General features: G+C 37.3%; 1 protein-coding gene across 2 annotated transcripts in view; it reads right to left on the bottom strand.

The window, feature by feature from the left end:
• FAT1 (FAT atypical cadherin 1) overlaps positions 1-21,058 on the bottom strand; it is a 124,687-nt gene extending 103,629 nt beyond the window's left edge. For both annotated transcript variants that reach the window (XM_081333081.1, XM_081333082.1), the window contains exons 1-2: positions 20,908-21,058; positions 8,476-11,768 (exon numbers count right to left, since the gene is read on the bottom strand). In XM_081333081.1, the coding sequence (XP_081189207.1) occupies positions 8,476-11,731 (3,256 nt within the window). In that variant the 5' untranslated portion in view covers positions 11,732-11,768; positions 20,908-21,058. The remainder of the gene's footprint in view (positions 1-8,475; positions 11,769-20,907) is intronic.
• Positions 21,059-21,299: the final 241 nt, after the last annotated feature.

Here is a 21,299-nt window from a genome sequence, read left to right as displayed (position 1 = left end):
TATTATTTGTTTTTGAATGTGTGATTTGTGAATCTTGAGAAACACAACTGTAATCTAGATCAGGGGTCACCAACCTGTGGTCCGTGGTCCACTACTGTGCCGTGGGCTATTAGACATTGGGCCACGTGAATGATTAGCCAGTGCACGCACGTGTGCACTCTCGCACCCCACTTGCACTGGCATCATGCAAGTGTTAGCAATGCCGTGAGCATCGGGCAGACGCTAGCATCGCCACGAGTGCACCCCACTAGCGCTAACACTGCAGCATCATGCCAGCACTATTGTCACTACAAGCACAACATCCCCATTTGTGGTAGCATCACAGCATTGCGCGGGTGCTAGTGTCACCTGAGCATTGCCCAGGCGGGCTTGTGGCCACATTTGCATCGTGCACACAATCACGGCCCCATTTGTGCATGTGTGGCCCCGTTTAGGCATGCACATGCTCGCACATGTAATGGCGTTTCCACCACCAGCCGCCCCGGGCTGCCAACCCAGAAAGGTTGGGGACTCCTGATCTAGATCTAGTTACTTTTCCTCAACTGCTTTCAAAATTTGCCCAATTTCTCATCTCAGCCCAGCAGAAAGTGTCCAATGTTTCAGTTTCATGAAATATGCTGGCTATTTGTAGTGTTTTGTAAGCCTAACTTTGGTATTAGCACAGTGATATTAAACTTAATTAACATTAAAAACTATGTTCTGCACATCACAAATGCTTAAATTACATTTTATCTTGCAAATTTGAAAAAAAATAGGGCTATCATTATTTGATTTAATATCAAACAATCTTATTTAGTTTTTTAGAAGAATACTTCTATATTGGCTTCATGTTAGATACAGTTCAGTGACAATTAGAGATAGAAAAAAATCCTAAAGAAATACGTAGACTTCAAGGTCACAATCCACCAGAAACCTGAGCAATTGCCATTGCAATCAACAGAGTACACTGCAGTACATTCAGCTGCCTTTTTAAGACAGAATTTATTCATGATTTAAAGCAACCCCGCTTGATCAACTACCAAAATGAACTTTGACCAATGCATACAAAGCTATATATTCCCATAAATTGGATAGTTGACAATATATAACAGCACAATAGTCTTTACCACCATCCTTTAATCAGTGATGAAAGATAAGTGATAACAGAGGAAAAAACCCGCTTATGAAATTATTTTAATTATAAGTCATAAAGAGCTAGGTGAAGGACCCAACGATTGACTCTTACATAATATTAATATAAATTTGCCACTTGACTCCGTATTTGTGTTATTCCTTCTACAATTTTAGAAACTAATATAAAATATGAAAGATGTTAAATCTGAAATGTAATTATTAAAGGACTAAATGACCAATGTATGCCCCTTTCCAGGAATGCACCACGCACCCTTCTTGTTCATGCAAAAGATATGCTAATCTGACATGTCCCTATGATGTGATAGGGTTTCCAGCTGCTTTGGCATTTAACTTTCAGTTTAGTTGCTGCTCTAGAAAGCAATTCCAGTGACATTTTAGCAGAGTTTTTCGGGACTTCCAGAAGACTTTTTGAAGGCAAGAACATCTGTCCTCTACTTCTAGAATTCCTCTCCATGTATTTTTCCACTAAACGGAAGAGCAGCTTTGCTATTGTTCCAAGAATATCCACCTTGCTTTTTTCATCCCCATATAAAGAGCAAAAACTACCAAGTCACCTGCTTTTCATGCTCTCTCATTTGAAGCCTATACAATGATTCATTAATGCAAGAAAAGCATGGAGTCTACTGCTAAGTACAATGGAGAAGCGCCCTATCATAATTAAGATTAGAAGGCAATACTAGTGAATGTATGCCTTCACAATCCAGAGCCAGTTCTATTGATGAATAAAGTATTTAAAAGTACACATTTGGTGCAGAAAACATCTGTGCCTTCTCAGAAAAAAATGCCAAATATTACACTATTAACTCTATCTAATTTGGTAAGGTGGAACGCATCTTGTGCTGATTCTTTGTATGCTGGTGTAGAAAGCCATAGAGATGGGCTTGGAGAGACTATTCAAAAGTTGTTACAGAAATGACAAAGGCAAAAACATTTCTTACATTCTAAGAAAAGAGATAGTATTAAAGAAGAGAATCAGGCTGGCTTCTTGATTCCATAGGATATAGAAGGAAGGAAAGTTAAAACGCAAGCAGACTTGCAAGATTCTGTTATTGTAGCCTATTGCCATAAAGTTTAATCCCACACTAATCTTTCTAGGGGAGAGTTTCTTAATGTGATTTACTTTGAAGGCCTGAAAACTGATACTTGCACCTGAAATGCTAACACACAAATGATTCAGCCACTTTCAATTTAGCCTCTTGGACAATCATTGGATTTACAAAAGAAATCTCATTGGATAACATGCTGCTCTGTTTCTTTCTACACTTACAGTGTATATTGTGCCTTACCCTGAATACCCAAAACAAAAGATCCAAAATCCAAAAATCCAAAATCTCAGTTTGCAGATTTGTTTCTGTATCTTGAAATCAACAATTGCTCATCATTCACAAAGGTTAAAGAGCACAAACCTCTGTGCTTTGGCATCCAATCTATGAACTCAAACATTACGATTCTATCAACTCACACTTAAGTGGCAGATTATATTTAAAGTGGTATTAAAAATAATCCATTAACTTTCGTTTAATTTTAAAAGATTTTCATAAATATAGGAAACATGAAATTATGAGAATGTATAATGAGAATAAATATTGCAGTATGTTAGTGCATGAGTGCAGGACTTTGTACTTCAAATGATAAGTATACTAGGTAATTTAAAATGTGCATCTAGGCTAGTCTTAAATTCAAATAAAATTTGAATTTTGAACAAGATTCTTGATTTGTTTTTACAAGCATCTTATCAGCTTTACCAGATAGACCAGGATAGGAAAAACAACCAGATAAGTTAATTCACTTTTATCGTAAGCTTACATTAACAATGTAATGTAACTTTACATTACATTACATTCTGTTATACTTTAGACTTGCAAGAATCTTGCAAGTCTAGAGTTTAAATCTCCTGCCATCTCCTTTACCGCCAGAGAAACTAGGGAGGATCTTTCCTGAGCCTCTCACTTCAACCACTCCCTAGCTGCAGGCTACGCCCTCTTTTATTTGACTGTTCCCTAGGTAGTATTTCTCTGTCCTGTATCCCAAGGTCTTTCCCACATACCATTACATATCACATAAAACAGAGCATCTGTGGAAATATATGCTTGCTGAAATGAGTTCCTCCTTTAATTTTAAACAATATTGAATTCCAGAATATGAACATATTCTGAATATATAGAATAGAATAGAGATGGAAGACACCTTGGAGGTCTTCTAGTCCAGCCCCCTGCTCAAGCAGGAGAACCTATACCATCTCAAACAAGTGATTGTCTAGCCACTTCTCAAAAATCTCCAGTGATGGAGCACCCACCATTTCTGGAGGCAAGCTGTTCCACTGGTTAATTGTCTTCACTGTCAGGAAGTTTCTCCTTAATTCCAGGTTGCTTCTCTCTTTGATCAGTTTTCAATCACTGTTTCTTGTCCTGCCCTCTGGTGCTTTGGAGAATAATTTGACCCCCTCTTCTTCGTGGCAGCCCCTCAAATACTGGAACACTGCTATCATGTCTCCCCTATTTTTTCTTTTCTTTAGACTAACCAAATCCAAGTTCTGAAGTCATTCTTCATATGTTTTAGTCTCCAGGCCTTTGATTGTATCAGTTGCTCTTCTCTGAATTTTTTCTTAACTCTCAACATCTTTTTTGAGATATAGTGACCAAAATTGGCTGTAGTATTCCAGGTGTAGTCTTACAAGGGTTTTATAAAGCGGTACTAATATTTCCCATGATCTTGATTCTATGTCACTGTTTATACAACCCACGATTGTATTAGCTTTTTTGGCTACTGCTGGCTCATAGTCAAGTGATCGTCCACTAGAACTCCAAGGTCCCTCTCACAATTACTGTTTTTAAGCCAGGTCTCGCCTAATCTGTACTTTTACCTTTGATTTTTCCTGCCTAAATGTAAAACTTTGCTTTTCTCCACACTGAAACTCATTTTGTTGGATAGGGCCCATTGTTCAAGTTTGTCAAGATCTTTTTGGATCCTGAGTTTGTCTTCTGGAGAGTTAGATACTCCTGCCTTATATGATATACATCATAACATATAAAAAGCAGAACTGTACCACTCACTACATAGGATTAATCTCTTCCTAAATACAAAATAACATTATTAAATAAATAAGAGAAAAACCATACATATTGCCAGTTCTACCCCATATTTCTTATCTTAATTTTAGTAGAATTTCCAGTGTGATTGTTGTATCAGCAACTATATAACTAGACAAAAATTTTAATTTTTGATAAATGATTTTCCTGCACTATTTCTTTACTTGCTGAGTACTTTCCTAAGACAGATCTGGAAAAATCAAACCATCTTCATGGGTACTTTAACACATGAAATTCTCTAGGGCAATCTTAAACTCAGGAGAAACTGTTTCACACCTGATCTTAGTTCTCCTAAAACTAGTCTGTTTTCAACAACTGTAGTCACTGCTAAACAATACTCATTTTCATCAGAGAAAACCCCCCCAGAAAATCCAATGTTTTCATGGTCAGTGACCTTATTAACCAGACTCCAGGACAGGTTATCTAACTAGTTGTTTAAAGACTCATCTTCATTCTCAACACTAATACAGCAAGAGACTAGTAAACTTACATGTAAAAAGCCCCACAGTAATAAAGCTTTTTATTAGTACGGTCTATTTTTTCCCATGACAGTCAAGTATTTCTGATTATGCTTTTAAATATAATTTCAGATGATACACTAAAAGGCTGCTAAATAGTATGCCTTCTATCCAGTAAAACATTCTAAGCTAGTAACTACAAATTGTTGAGTTTTTGTCAGCATAAATAGCTTAATTAAAGGCTTAAACAGTGTCTGCTACTTTTTACAAATAATAACCAGATGCTTTTATCTTGCACACAAATACAGAACTTGCATTTCACAGGTAATATATATTTTGCAGCCATATCAGAATATTAATATATGGAATTTATCTTATCTGACAATGTAGTTCAGGATCGATATAAAAACAAACATGGCTAATTACAACAAATCCTACACATATTTATATAGAGATGTGTACAGGATTTGTTATACTTTCCTAAAAAATACATTTTTTCTTGTAATATTTTTTTTCAAAATATTTTTTTCATTTTTTTAAACTATAAAGTTTTATAAACCAAGTGTGTCTCACAGGAATTTTATTTTTCTTATTCTAAAGTGCCCTGCACACGAAGATATTACAAGCTTTTAAATTCTCTGCTCCTCGCTCCTCTCACCTCCCACTAACCCACTGCCACAAATGAGAAAATTTTGTTGAGAAAAAGTACATATCCTTAGTAAAAGGAACAAGGTTGTCATTCAAGAAATGAGTTTATAGCATTGCAATATTTAAATCACACTTCTCTCTCTCTCTTTCTCTCTCTCTCTCTCTCACACACACACATACCTTATGACCACTGAAAACCATTTCCATTATATTTTGGAAAGCAACCCACAATATTTCTGTATTTTCATAATGGAAAATAAAATAAACAATGTAGTGTAAGGCCTAAATTACTATAAAGCAGGGCTTTTCAACCAGTGGTACGGGTACCACTTGTGGTACATTGGCACCTAGCAGGTGGTACGCGACCATGCTAGAATACTGGTAGCGGGGGAGAGGAATGAGCTGAACCGGTGGAAGCACCGCAGAAGCCTGAGCGAGAGATGGCTGGAGCTGTAGGGCTGTCAGGGCTCAGAGGAAGTGCCAGAATCAGCATCAGGCTCCAGCTGATGACGGTCAGTGTCCCAGGGTCATGTGAAGTGACCAAAACCTGCTGTATCCACCCAGCAGATGGGGGGGGGGAATAAAAACCAAACAGCCCCCCACCCCACCCCACTGCCAATCCTCAACAGAAATGCTCACAACAATGAAAACCTCGGGCAGGAGGAAAAGTGCCGCAGGCAGGCAGGTGTCTTGCTTGGCTTGGGGGGCACTTTTTTCAGTGCCATTGTAACTTCGAACAGTCACTAAGCGAACTGTTGTAAGTCAAGGACTACCTGTACTTCATCACTTTTTTTCCTTTTTTTTTGGTCAAGTTTTTGACACCTTGCTAGGTGACTGGTGGTACTCGGATGTTGCCATATTATAAAAGTGGTACAATGGGTGAAAAGGTTGAAAAGCCCTGCTATAAAGCAGTCATTTTTGCAATGTTGCTTTCTCTACTTTGCTTCCTAGCTCTCTTCTATTAATTGTTTATTTTTTATTTATATCCTGCATTTATTATTTTTATCAATAACTCAAGGCAGCAAACACAACTAATAGACCACCCCTCCCCCCTCACCATGAGGTGACTTCGGCTGAGAAGAATGACTGGCCCAAAGTCATCCAGATGACTTTCATGCCTAAAGCGTGACTAAAACTCATGTTCCCCTAGTTTCTAACCTGGTGCCTTAACCACTACAAAAAACTGGTCTACTTCTGTTTTATAGGTTCAAGCCTTACGACATATTATGGGATCAAAAAACTGTCTCCCATTTTCCTTTTCTTGCTATGCTGACTAGAAAAAAAATCTTAGGTTACACAAGAAACCAACATTACCTGTGTTCCAAAAACAAAGAATTTACATATAAATTTACATATCAGAGATGCTAAAATAATATCCCATATAAAAACATTGTAAATTGTATCATGTTCACTTTGGAATATGTCTTTACCGTGTGATTTCTAATCTATGTTGAAAATGTACTGGAAATTATGAAACAGATATTTTATTTGTGTATCTATCAAGCATTCTGAATGAAACAGTAATAATCACCAGATTATGTTCATTTTTTTAAAGTGTGCATTTTTGAAAGAAAACAAAATATTTCAAATATTCCATTTTGCTTAAACAAAAAGCAATTTGTGTGGTGCAAAATGTGTGAAGCAAAATGTCATGCTGCTTTCCTTGAGCATCTTTCAGTACACAATCCTAATACTTTTTTGAGAACCTGCTATAGGTATCTAATCCATAACCAATTTGCACAAGATTCGAGTGCAAAGTCATGCCAGAATTCCAGAGATTTCTAACGTGCAATAAACAGAATATTAGCCTATTAAGTCCCCTTTTCCCCCCTCATTTCATATTACTTATAAACTAGTGAAATAGGACAAGTGAAAGCAAGCCAAGTGTCTCCAAAAGAAAGCAACATGGTAACCTCGCATGCATACTGCTTCACAAGAGGGCAGAACAGTTAGTCAGCACAAGCCAGCAAGGACATTTGTTCAATAGTTGCAAAGGTCAAGCAGAAAAGTTCTTCTCTGTTCTCATTCAGAAGAGGAAAGAAAGGAAAAATATTCTTGCATCAGGAACAAATGAGAGATTAGAAACAACAGTAACAAAAAAAGTAGATTAGATCATATTTGCACTGTAAGCAGATAGCATCCCTACGTCTTTACAGAAACTGCAAGGAAAGGGTTGAATAGTAAAATATGCCTAAGTTACAAATACAGCAGAAAAATGTTGATTCCCCAGATATTCTCCATCTTACAACTCATTATACAGGTCTAACTGAAGTTTGCATGTCTCTTCTTGTTCTTTTTAAGGGAAAGCAAGAGACAAACATGGATATATTTCTATCCTGTAATCTGCCTAAATATTATAATAGTATTAGATTTTCAACAAATAACTTAGGAAATAGCTGAATGAGATGCAAATTAATTAATGACAACTGGGTTTTTCCCCATTACATTCTAAAAAATTATATTTAAGACAACTCACATGCAGAGATATTATACAATCAGTTCAGAGTTATAATACTGGCCTGACAATAAATAGAGTACTTCATTATTTCATAAGCACAATTTAATGTTCACATCTTTAAATCTCTAATGAGACTTGATAAAAACAACTTTGTTGACATTTCATGTTTATACACATAATAACTGGTCTGGCAAATAAGTACTCTCTGTATTTATGCTTTTTTCATTAATGAGAATAAAAGGATACCAAGCCTTTAAATTATAATGAACATATTAGATTTCTTAGAACTCTGAATGGAGCATTAATAACTTGGTTTTCAATGACTTTGGGCAGCTCACACAAGTCAAAGAAATTACAATAAAAATTACAATAAAAAGAATTGTCAATAATCATTTATTTATATGAATAAAAATAAGTATGAATAAATCATGGAAGAAAAATACGGTAAGCATGATGAAATGGTTATACTTTTCAGTCTCTTGATTACATGTTTCCAGTCATTTTTAGGGAAAATTATACGCAGTATAAATTGTGCTATTTCACTATTTCTTTATTTAAATCTCCTATGGATAGATAATTGGGCTTTGTGCTTTAGTTTTTTGCAAATTAGTCAAATTCTTAACAAAATAATACAAACTTAAAATGACTCGTGAATCTTTTCAAAACATTTAGGACAGAAATTTCTTACCTTTTTCTTCATCTATTCTGAAGATTCCAACACCAGATCCATTCTTTATTGAGTATCTGATTTCACCATCTCTTCCTGTATCCTCATCATAAGCAGATACAGTCATTACTGAAGTACCAACAGGAACATCTTCACTTACAAAACTTTTATCCACAAAATTAGGAAAACGTGGTGGGTGCAGATTTTCATTTACGTCAACTATTTCAATTTCAACGTAACAGGTAGAAGACAATGAAGTGGGTTTTCCCTTATCTTTAGCCCGCACTGTTAGATTATAAACTTGTTTCCTCTCAAAATCCAGTCCTTGCACAATACGGATTGCTCCACTGAGTTTATCTACATCGAAACTTCCATTTCCACCATCCAAAAGGCTGTACCTTACTTGGCTTGCCTGACCTAAGTCAGGATCATAGGTTTCCAGCCACATGACAATAGTTCCTTCAGGAAGATCTTCTCGGATTTTCACTCGATAATTTGTAGGAACAAATTTTGGAGGATTGTCATTAACATCTTCCAAAGATACTTTTAATAGAACTGTTGAAGACAACTGTGGTGACTCTTTAGCTTGGTCCCTAGCTTCTATTTTTAAGAAATACACTGTCTGAAGTTCACGATCTAAAAGTCCTGAAACTTTTACAATTCCAGTGACACTGTCAATAGAAAACTTATTTGTATCTGTAAGAAGTGTGTATCTCACTTCACCATTGATCCCTAAGTCTTTATCTATGGCTTCTATCTGTATTATTTCTGTATTCAGTTCTTTGTTTTCACTTACATCAATAAAATAACTATCCTGTAAAAATTCTGGAGGATTGTCATTGGCATCAAGAACTATGATATTTAAAAGACGCCAGTTGGACTTCTGTGGAATGCCAAGATCATAAACGGTAATGTTCAAAGTGTATTTATCTCTTACTTCTCTGTCAAGAGGAGACAAGATGGTTAGCATTCCTGTTTCCATTCCAACGATAAAACTGCTGTCATTATTACCTCCAGAAATAGAATAGACTAACTTCCCATTGAAACCAGTGTCAAGATCAGTTGCATTCAAAAACACGATGGTAGAATCTACAGGCTGATCTTCTTTTACTTCAATGCTCCTGGGAAGGCCACTTTCAAACTGAGGTGCATGCAAGTTCATTGTATGTGTATCAAAAAAAGTATCCTCTACTTCAACACGACCATGTAGCTTATTTGCTTGCAAGAGTTTTTCTGCCAACATTTTGGCCACGCCAGTCTCTTCACATTGTAAGCTCACTGGTTTGCGACTGGTAACTACAGTGATGTTAATAAATAAGGGCGCTGCAAAATTTTCTCCATCTGTAGCAGTTATTTCCAAACTATGAAAAGATGTTCTTGAACTTAAACCATCTCCTAGTGATTGTTTCAGGAAAAGAACCCCAGAATTTGGATTCAAACTAAATAAATCTAATTCATTTCCAGATTCTATTTGGTACTGTACTAACTGGAGCTCATCAGCATCAATAGCAGACACAGTAGTTATTTGCTCTCCCACACCAAGTTCCCTGGGAATTGTTCCCTCACAGTTTATTTTCTCAAAGAGAGGAGTGTTATCATTCAAATTATTTAAAACTATTGTAACAGGGACTTCAACTTCTCTGCGATATGGGGTGCCCCAATCTGATGCTCTAATTCTTAATTTATAAATTCTTGGCATCAATTCATAATCCATAGTTTCAGAGGTGGTAACCACACCAGTGAAGTGGTTTATCTCAAAAGGAACAGGGTTTATATTTGCAATGCTATATGTGACATAGCCATTTTCACCTTCATCAGGATCGTTTGCACTCACGCTCATAACATGTGTCCCTATAGGAACATTCTCATTAAAAGAAGCTTTATATGATGTCTGAGTAAATTCTGGAGGATGAGTATTCATATTTATGACCTTAATGAATAATTTTGTAGATGCTTTTTTATCGCTTGTCATTATGTCAAATTCAAAATGAGGTGCATGTTGAGCTTTTATGGCAACTAGAGTAGTAATAAGGCCTGTGTGAGGATTCAAACTGAACTGAGCTTTGCTTGGTGCATTTACAAACAAATATTTTACGTAGGGAGAAGTAGGGAATGCTTTTACCATAACCACAGGTGTGTTTGGTGGAGCAAATTCACTTATTGCAGCTCTATAAACTACTCTTTCAAACTGGACTTCTCCAGACCTAAACTGGGGAGAAGGCAGATTAATTGCTTTCACAGAGGAAAACTTTGGAGGGTTTCCTTTATCTTTAGCCTGCAGTGTAAGATTAAAGCCAAAGGGTTGGCTCTCCCAATCAACATTACCAACTGCTTTGATTTTATATTCTTTTCCTCCTGGGACGGTTCTCACAGCTTTGAACTGCTGAAGTGGGTCACCTGCTACAATACTTAGAGATGCTACCTCTCCATTTAAACCATAATCTTTGTCCTCCACAGTTATAATTGCATATGCTGGATCCTTATCCAGCTCTGAAGGAGTCAAAGCAAGGGCTGTTATGACTGGTGCATGTTCATTAGCTTGTTCTATATGAATTGTCAATTTCGCCATGCTACTAATCCCACTGCTGCCGTACAATTTCATACCACGATCCACGGCAAGAATTTCCAACTCATAAATTTTTGTTTCTGAATAGTCAAGCCTGCCAGTCAAAATGACCACCCCACTTGTTGGATGAATTGCAAACATGTCTGTCCTCTCTTTAAAACTGTAATAAAACTCTCCATTGGTTCCAATATCTGCATCAGTTGCACTGACTTTGGCAATACTGGTCCTTATTGCTGTATTTTCTGATAACGAAACACTGTAAGAAGTTGGAGAAAATAAAGGCCTTAAGTCATTTGTATCCAATACTTGCACTCTGATGTTTGTGAGAGCTTCTGCATTTGTATTTTTCTCTATTGCTTTTACAGTTAATATATAGTGGTCTTTTACTTCTCTGTTAAGTATAGCAGTATTCCCTCCCTTGGTCCGAATTCGTAAGAAGCAAAAATCCCCCAAAATGTATTCTTCAGCTTTAAACAAGTTCTCACTATCCCCAGAAATAATTTTGTATTTTATATCCCACAGGGAGCTGGTAATGTAAATGCCCATTTTTATTGGATGCCCAACGTAAGTCTTAGCTGCAGAGTTTTCATATACTGTGGCATTGTAATGAACTTGTGTGAATTGCATTGGCAGTGCATGATACTGTTTCAGGGTTCCTTCACATTGTTCAAAATCCTGCACAAGCAGCAGTAGGGACAACAACAGCAACATGGTCAAATGGCTCTTCACAGAAGCAATCACCAAAAATCTGAAAAAAACCCACAAGAATAGAAATCAATGTCTTTGAACATGTTCCTTTAAAATAACAATTCTGTGATTAAAATCATTTGGAATATTCTTATAAAGTCTATATTAAAACCTAATGTATAGCCCCATTATGCTATGCACACATTTTTTTCAATTAAGTGGTCATACCAAAGGATTAAAATAATGAAATAGAAAAGATTTTCCATATTAGTGATACCCAAGAGTCCCTTGGTTTGGGCTAGCTTTGGAGATCCACAAAGCCTCAAGCCTCTACCAGTCTTAAGGGCCAGGTTCTTGTCCTTAGCTTGCATTTAAAAATGGGTATAAATCAGAACACAGGATAACATTCGTAAGCATTAATCTTACATCACTGAACTTCAAGATCTTTCCTATAAATTCAAGGACCTATTTGAAATTGACAAGTTAATGAAGAATAATTATAGTTTTTTTTTCTTCTGCATCATTTCATAGCCATTTCCCATCAACTTTATTTTTTCCCCCAAAGAAGAAAAAGACAAAATTCTCATGAGTAGGATGCCAGTTTCTTGTACTTTAAAGTTTAAAGGACACTCAGATATGCACCAGAGTCCTTTCTTTCACTATGCAATCTGCCCTCAAATCCCTCATTTTCCAAACTGACATTAAATCTCTAGGGAAAATATAAGAGAAATGTTCCCAGGGATTTTTTTTTCATTGTTGGGAAATGAAGTTTGACAAATACATAACTGGGAGAGAAGAGGGACACTAGCATTCTGTGAAAGTGCCCAGTAATAAATTCTAAAGCATTCTGAGTGTAAGCCATAAACAACAAATGCCTCTTTTATTAATAAAACTTTCAGGAATTTGGAAGAGTGTTTTCAATCTGGCACTCATAGAGATAATTCACACTGTCTTGAGCTTCTAATACATAAGAGATTAATAAAGCTGTGAGATTGATCTCTTCAGAAGAGGAAGACTATGGTTTTCTCACTATAATGAATTTCTAAAGTGACCATGTTGTTTGTGTCATTAATACCAAACATATATGACTAATATATACTTTTTCATATTTTATTGATGAGAATGAATGATTCTACACTCAAGCAATGCAGGCTGTAAGCACTCAAGCAATGTCTCACTTAAAAGACAAAACACAAATGTTAAAATAAATGTCTTGTTCTTTACCCTAATCTTGTTATTAGGTAATATATAAAGGACTGAACCTTACCCCAAACTGCAGTTAACAAAACCAAACATTTTATGTTTGCTGAAGCTCAGAGAACTTACTCTTCATTCTTTCAGGCATGCATAAAATAGGCATTAATAGAAGGACAGAAAAATAATCTCCACTGCATTCCTAGCCATAACAGCTTTAAGTGAAGATTACTTTTTAATTAGACTACCATCCCAAGAAGAAATTCTATCCTTTAAGAATACTGTAAAAACAATTAAGAGTTTTACTCAGCAAGATAAGTTTACACAGTGACTCTGTTCTATGAACAAATGCAATTTCTGCTCCATTCAACGTAGATAGTTCAAATATTTTTATTAATGCTTTTGGAGTGCAGGTGGTTTGCCTTAAACTCTACTTTTTTCCAATATACTACTTTTTCTTGCATACTCTCAACTAATACATGATACAACAAGAACCTGGAGTTTCTGAAATTTCATGCACTCTCAAGTACAGTCAGATCTTAAGATTTGGTTTGCATCACCTGTAAAAAGGATAACAGATAATGAGTTCTCACCTTTGGTCCACAGAATATATGATAACCCACATGTGATTTCAGGCAACACTGTTTTGCAACCAAAGTTCTATGGAGCAATCTCAAAAATTGCAGACAGTTTTCTAAACCATAAACAATTCCTTCAATTATCTCTCACTACACAATATGACATGCTGTCCCACAAAATGAATAAGAGGCACTATATTTGCAATTTTCACAAGTATAGATATTATTTTATGACCTAGAATCTCCTAGCACATCCCCTAGTGCTTTAAAAACCCAGCTAATTCAATATTGAAAATTTCTATTAACAAACAGCAAGCAATCCAACACACTGCAAAACAAAGCATCAGCTTTAAACTTAGGTTTTACTTCTACCAAAGGGCCATAATAACAGACCAACATTTGACACTTTCCTTTTGTTAACAAATGATTAGCCACTAAATCCATACGGTGAGCTGAATAGCATTACAGTGATCACTTGAAACGATACTTGGTCTGGAACCAGAAAAAAGGCTGTCCAATCTCATTTCTCCTAGACATATATATAAATTTGTTCACTTTCTCTGAGAACTTCATAAAAAACATTCCTATGTTTAACATATATAGGTAAATATTTATATGCAAACTCAATTGTAGATAATCTAACATATTAATTATTTAAAGAGCTATGGCTAAAAGATAACAGAGCCAAAAACAACCGTAACCACCATTAATCATTAAAAGAATCAAGTGCTAATCAACTGGAGAGGAACAAAGCTTATCAACCACGACTGGGATCTGCAACTCTATTGCTTCCACTGCTAAGTGAGACATCAGGTGACTGCCACATGCAGTTCTGGTTCCATGTTCTCCATTAAGTCTGATTGTCAGAAGCAAGTTTGTGAAACTCACAAATGGTGATCACATGGTATGTAAATGCATGCCTGTTGCAAAGCACCCAAATGGTGATGTAGCCCAAGAAGAGAGGACTGGTCACAAAGCTGTTTTTCCTTCCATTTACCCTCCATAATTTCAAATGGTTACTAAACAAGGTAAGTGAGGACTACACGTATACCGAGAAGTGTTTTCCCAATAGTTTTTCAATTCTGCCCAGTTACCAAACTATCAAAATATTTCAGTACATTCTACAGGTGAAACTCGAAAAATTAGAATATCGTGCAAAAATTCATTTATTTCAGTAATGCAACTTAAAAGGGGAAACTAATATATGAGATAGACTCATTATTATTATTTATTGAACTTATATACCGCCCTTCTCCCGTAGGACCCAGGGCGGTTCACAAGGCAATTAAAACAATATTACAATACAAAAGTTAATAACAATTAAAATAGATTAAATTATCCTTGATTGAAAATCTAAAACCCCTATAACTCTGATTTTAAAAACCCAATTACAATAAGTTAAAAATTAAGAATTCTCAGTCCTGGCCGGAAAGCTCAAAGAGCCAGGTCTTCAGGTCCCGGTGGAACGAACGAAAATCAGGGGCAGTCCTGAGTGCTACGGGTAACTAGTTCCAAAGGGCAGGCGCGCCCACAGAGAAGGCCCTCCCCCTGGGTGTCACCCGCCGGCAATCCTTTGCCAGCGGCACCCTGAGAAGGCCCTCCCTGTGGGAGCGCACAGGACGAAGGGAACTTGATGCCGGCAGCAGGTGTTCCCTCAGATTACATGCAAAGCAAGATAGTTCAAGCTGTGATTTGCCATAATTGTGATGATTATGGCATACAGCTCGTGAAAACCCCAAATCCACAACCTCAGAAAATTAGAATATTACATGCAATCAATAAAACAAGGAATGTACACAGAACAATATCGGACCTCTGAAAAGTATAAGCATGCATATGTACTCAGTACTTGGTTTGGGCCCCTTTTGCAGCAATTACTGCCTCAATGCGGCATGGCATGGAAGCTATCAGCCTGTGGCACTGCTGAGGTGTTATGGAAGACTAGGATGCTTCAATAGCGGCCTTCAGCTCTTCTGCATTGTTCGGTCTCATGTCTCTCATCTTTCTCTTGGCAATGCCCCATAGATTCTCTATGGGGTTCAGGTCAGGTGAGTTTGCTGGCCAATCAACCACAGTAATCCCACGGTCATTGAACCAGGTTTTGGTACTTTTGGCAGTGTGGGCAGGTGCCAAGTCCTGCTGGAAAATGAAGTCAGCATCCCCATAAAGCTCGTCTGCGGAAGAAAGCATGAAGTGCTCCAAAATCTCCTGGTAGACGGCTGCGTCCACCCTGGACTTAATGAAGCACAGTGGACCAACACCAGCAGATGACATGGCTCCCCAAATCAACACAGACTGTGGAAACTTCACACTGGACTTCAAGCATCTTGCAGTGTGTGCCTCTCCATTCTTCCTCCAGACTCTGGGTCCTTGGTTTCCAAATGAGATGCAAAAGTTGCTCTCATCAGAAAAGAGGACTTTGGACCACTAAGCAACAGACCAGGTCTGTTTTTCTTTAGCCCAGGTAAGACGCTTCTGACATTGATGTTCAGGAGCGGCTTGACAAGAGGAATACAACATTTGAAGCCCATGTCCAGGATCCCTCTGTGTGTGGTGGCTCTTGATGCACTGACTCCAGCCTCAGTCCACTCTTTGGGAAAGTCCCCAACACTTTTGAATGGCCTTTTCCTGACAATCCTCTCCAGGCTGCGGTCATCCCTGCTGCTTGTGCACCTTTTTCTTCCACACTTTTCCCTTCCACATAACTTTCTATTAATGTGCTTTGATACAGCACTTCGGAAACATCCAACTTCTTTTGCAATTACCTTTTGAGGCTTTCTCTCCTTATGGAGGGTGTCAATGATGGTTTTCTGCACAACTGTCAGGTCAGCAGTCTTCCCCATGATTGTGATTCCTACTGAACAAGACTGAGAGACCATTTAAAGGCTCAGGAACCCTTTGCAGGTGTTATGGCTTAATTAGCTGATTAGAGTGGGACACTTTGAGCCTAGAATATTGCACCTTTTCACAATATTCTAATTTTTTGAGATTGTGGATTTGGGGTTTTCATGAGCTGTAAGCCATAATCATCACAATTATGACAAATCAGGGCTTGAACTATCTTGCTTTGCATGTAATGAGTCTATCTCATATATTAGTTTCCCCTTTTAAGTTGCATTACTGAAATAAATGAACTTTTGTACATTCTAATTTTTCGAGTTTCACCTGTAGTTCTGAACACTGAATGCTTTTACTTTATGGATGTGTTCTTCATTGGGAATAATTAACAGTAACTTAGAATAGTTATGTTGCCACAAATGATACAAGTCCAAACCTTTTTGAATTGACTATATTAATGTCAGGTGCAAAGAATCAGGACCATACATTAAATTGCAATTCAAAAGTTTTATTACTCAAGCTACACACAAGAATCTAGTCAAATTAAGTTCAATATTAAATTGGTACCAGATGAGGGTTAACAGAATTCAAGATGGGTTGTACATGAACCTTTTGTGACAATTAACCATTCTAAGCTGATGGATTCTTAACTCCATCTCCCAGCTCTGCCTGCTCTTCTCCTACAATATTATCTACAAAGCAATATAAATATTCAACAAATCAAAAACTTGTTTTGCACAAACTGCATGATCTTGTGCAATGCTAAAGACCTACACACACTTTTTCTATGCACAGCCAAGGGTTTACATTCATTTTACATGAAACTTGACTAGATGGCAACACTCAAAGCAGAGAAAATGTAGCTTTAAGCAAATTCTATTTATTGAAATAAATCAGAAAAACAAAGATCCATTCATATACCTTTCCTGGGTTTTTGTTGAATGAATAAATTTTGGCAATACTTAACTAAACATGTTAAAATGTTTAGTTCAAAAATATTACTAGATTAAATCTTTTAATGAAATTTTAAACATAGTATGAAAAGTTGCTTGCTTAAGTTAACTGGCAACTGAATACTTATTTTTTTCTATTACAGAACTAATACTTGGTACTCTTAAAAATATTAAGGCTTGAGTTTAAAATTATTTTTCTCTTTGTCTTTAAAAGCAAAGGATCCTTGCAATAAGGGTTATTCCTTAAAAATGGGAAAATATTTATTTATAAAATTTATATGTTGCTCATCTCACCCTGCAAAGTGACTTTGGGCAGCTCATAATCATAAAAATATCAAAACATTAAATATAGACACAAGAAGGCAAGATTGATAAGGTGGCTGCATCTCTTCTGTAAGTCCACAAGTTTCCTCCAACGCCAACTGGAAAGCCAGGTTTTAATGTCCTATTCTGAAAGCTAAAAGGGTGGGGACAGACCTCACCTCAGGTAGCAAAATATTCCAAAGAGTGGGGACCTCAAGCAGAAAAGACTCTCCTGCTAGTCAAAACTCTTTACAGTGGGGCACACAGAGTACCCTTTGACCAGATCAAGTGGGACAAGCAAAGACAGTTCCTCAGATAACCTGGTCCTATACCACAAAATACTCTATGCAAAACATACAATAATACAAAATAAAATTTAAAAATATAATAGTATTGCTGGTCGTAGTAGAGAATAGGTACAGATTGAAAAAGGATTTTTAAAAGAAGTTCTTAAGCCAAAATCCTCTGAAACAAACTTTTTGCCATATAATGGTTGCCCCTTAATCACTACAATAATCTTTCCTTGGTTTCATTGTGGAAAGAATTGTTAGACAGTATTAGTCTGTATATTTCATACAGGCACAATTGCATATTTAGCCCTCAGTTACCAATAGCCAAATCATTATAGCTGTTGAATAGTATCTGCTTAATTCTTAAAATTTCTCTCAGTTCTTTTATCTTTAGTTTATAAGACTACTATTCATGACTATATGAAAATAAGTCACTTGCTTATCAAATCTACACATCATACTAAACTATAATACGGGTTGTTTAGTATCTTATGCAAGTCCAACTAATAATGCATATTAAACATTGACTTTTGTCTTAGAATCAGACAATGTATCAGACAATTCACTTACGTTTTATTGAATAAGCTACAATTAAACAAACTACAATTTGGATCTGGTCGCCATGTTAAATGGACCTTTCTCTTTGGTTTTGCTTTCTTCAACTTGCTGCAAAGCAGTAGATCTATCTACTACACTATCACCCTCATTCATAACAGCCAATAACAGGATTAATAATATAACTAATTAGAAGAAATAAGATTGGTGCCTAAGAGAAACACATTTATGATTGCATCGTATTAACAACCAGTATAAGTGAGTTTAATATACAATACTTTGTTACTGTCTTTTAAGGCAGGCTAATCTTAGTGTCTTACTAGAATTCTGTCTAGCATATGAAAAAAAATCATTCTAAAATAATAACATAAATGTCACTTACAAAAAATACAAAACAGAATTGAAAAATAAAGAAAAAAGTAGACTCATATTCAGGATCAACAATTAATAAACTAAAAAGGGACTGACTTTGAAAATGGGAAGATGACTTGTATTTGGCTGCAAGCCTCTCAGATTGTTAAGGTCATCATACAAAACACACAAATTGAAGAAAGTAAACTATCCAATTTTCAAGACCTTCCTTTCTGAATATTCTAAGTTATATCCTTTCAAGGAATGTGAAGGTCAAACTGTGGTGGACTCTGTCAACAAGCCAGAAAAGGAACAGAAAGATCAAGGATGAAGTCTCCCCAAAGTTAAGCACTCTGAAGGCCTCCTGAAATCCTAGAGGAATTTGCCAAGGCAATGTTATTACATAGAAACTTTTTAAAATTAATGTAAGATTGTGATATGTGAACAAATACTAGGCTATGCAGTGAACTGGATCCAAATAGGAAAAACATTTAGAAGTTGGTGGGGTGCACACACTGCATCTACAGGCAACTTCCTTAAAGAATTGCATTCCTTCCTTGACTCATACAGTAAGACACACTGGATTAAGGGAAATCAATTTAATATGCATGTCCAATCAGTCTCCAAATCACTTTCTCCTCTTAAAATTCAGATTGCTGCATATCCTAGTATATCTATTTAGGCATGTTTGCATATATGGCAGATGTAATATGGAACCTGTTACTGTTTAACTATACAGAAATTACTTTTCAATAGATATGAATAGGATTTAAGCAAGCTTAAGTGTTGCTTGAAATAAGTGGGACTTTGCTATGAGTGGATTATATTCATTTATGGACTATGTCCTAAATATTATATTCCTTTAAGATAGACAGGGAGATGGCAAGGATAAACTACCTCTGGATTCCTGCCATGATATAGATATCTCCATGAAGTCACCAATATTCAAATTTGATTTAAAGGAGACTATATTTAATGAAGTGCTTACACTTGGACCAAGGAGAGCCAAGTTTAACCAACTCAGCAAGAGTCTACCATCATCTCTCAAACCAATTTATCTCACAGATTTATGTGGTGGGACAAAATAAGAAATCCTCATGTATGCCATTTCAATCTTTCAAGAGAAAAAGTGGAATATAATTGCAATAAACAAATCTTGGCATTTAAAATGCTTTTTTCAGATTATAAAGTTTATAATCTTCCACTACATGATGCCAAGAATTCTGCATGCCTTCCTTTTTGAGACATATTAATCACCCTTTGCTCTTCAAAACAAACTCTGGGCAAGCATAACAAGAGAAATCACAGCCTCAATCCATACTTAACAGCTCCTTCCTTTCCAAGCCCACTAATAAGAAAAGATAATTACTGCCTACTTCCTTCAATTTTTCTCCAGCACTTTAGTTAGGTCACAACAACTGGATTCTGATCCAATTAGGAAAGACAGGCCAACCTTGATAAAAAATAATGAACTTAGACCAAGGGAAAAACAATAAAAGACTAGCAGGGATTTTAGAAGTGGATAAAACTTAAAAGCACTCTGAAATCAAGTACAGGAATTGTGTTGGGAAGGAGAGACAGAGTAGAAAAATGTCTTTAAAGGCTTTGTCTCACTTTAAGAACTACCTCTCTTAAAAAGATTTGATTTAGCAACTACTCTTGAAAGAAAAGGGAGTCGTCCCCCCCCCTCCCGGTTTCTAAGTTCCTTTCATTCCCAACGTGGCTCGCCCTGCCCTACTCAGCTAATGGTAGCAGCAGGACAAAAGCTCCCGGGCAGGCTGCAGCCCCTCGTGTCTCGCTTGCTATTCTACTCACGTCCTGACACACACACCCCGAAAAGGGAGGCTCTCCGCCACCCATCCAAATGCAATTGTTGGGGCGGCCGGGCAGAAAAACTCCTAACTTTGCAGAAAGCACTAACTTTCCCACCTCGCCTTGTGCGGTAGCCCCGGCGCCTCTTTCTCCGTTAGCTCTTTTGCACTCCCGCTTTCCTGGCTGCTTCTGCCAGAAGCCCCCCTTCTCGTGCGGGAAAGACCCCGGTGGGAAGGCACCGCGGGCATTCCGACCCCGAACTTTCTGCTACTCTGGTTTTCCGCGGTTCCAGGTCACCGCGAGACCCATCCTGCCCCGTTTCTCACCTCTAAGGTTTCCCCGCAAAAGGCGGAGGCATCGGGGGAGATGGCTTCCACCGAGGAAAAACGCCAGCCTGCTCTCTCGCATGGTGCTCGGTCCGGGTCCCTAGTCTGCCTTTCTTCCTCTCCTCACTGCCTGGTAGCAGCAGCGGCGGCGCCTCCTTTGCTCCCGCTGCCGCGCGTCGCCACACGCTCCGGTCCCCGGATTCCTCCGCCAAAGCAGGGGCAGCCGCCACAAACCGCGTCCGGAACTAATTTCTCTGGCATGAAAAGTTAAACCACTCTTCAGCGACTGCACGGCTCGCAACCATCTGGCTCCGGAGTGATTATAACCCTGCAGATCAAACGCGCCACTATCATGCTCCTTCACCCCCTTTCCCTTTGAGGGCAGAGCGCGT

The sequence above is a fragment of the Vipera berus genome (genome assembly GCF_964194415.1).
Source record: "Vipera berus genome assembly, chromosome: 7".
Lineage (NCBI taxonomy): Eukaryota > Metazoa > Chordata > Lepidosauria > Squamata > Viperidae > Vipera > Vipera berus.
Note: the sequence above shows the minus strand (reverse complement) of the source record. Positions and strands in the feature narration are given on the sequence as shown.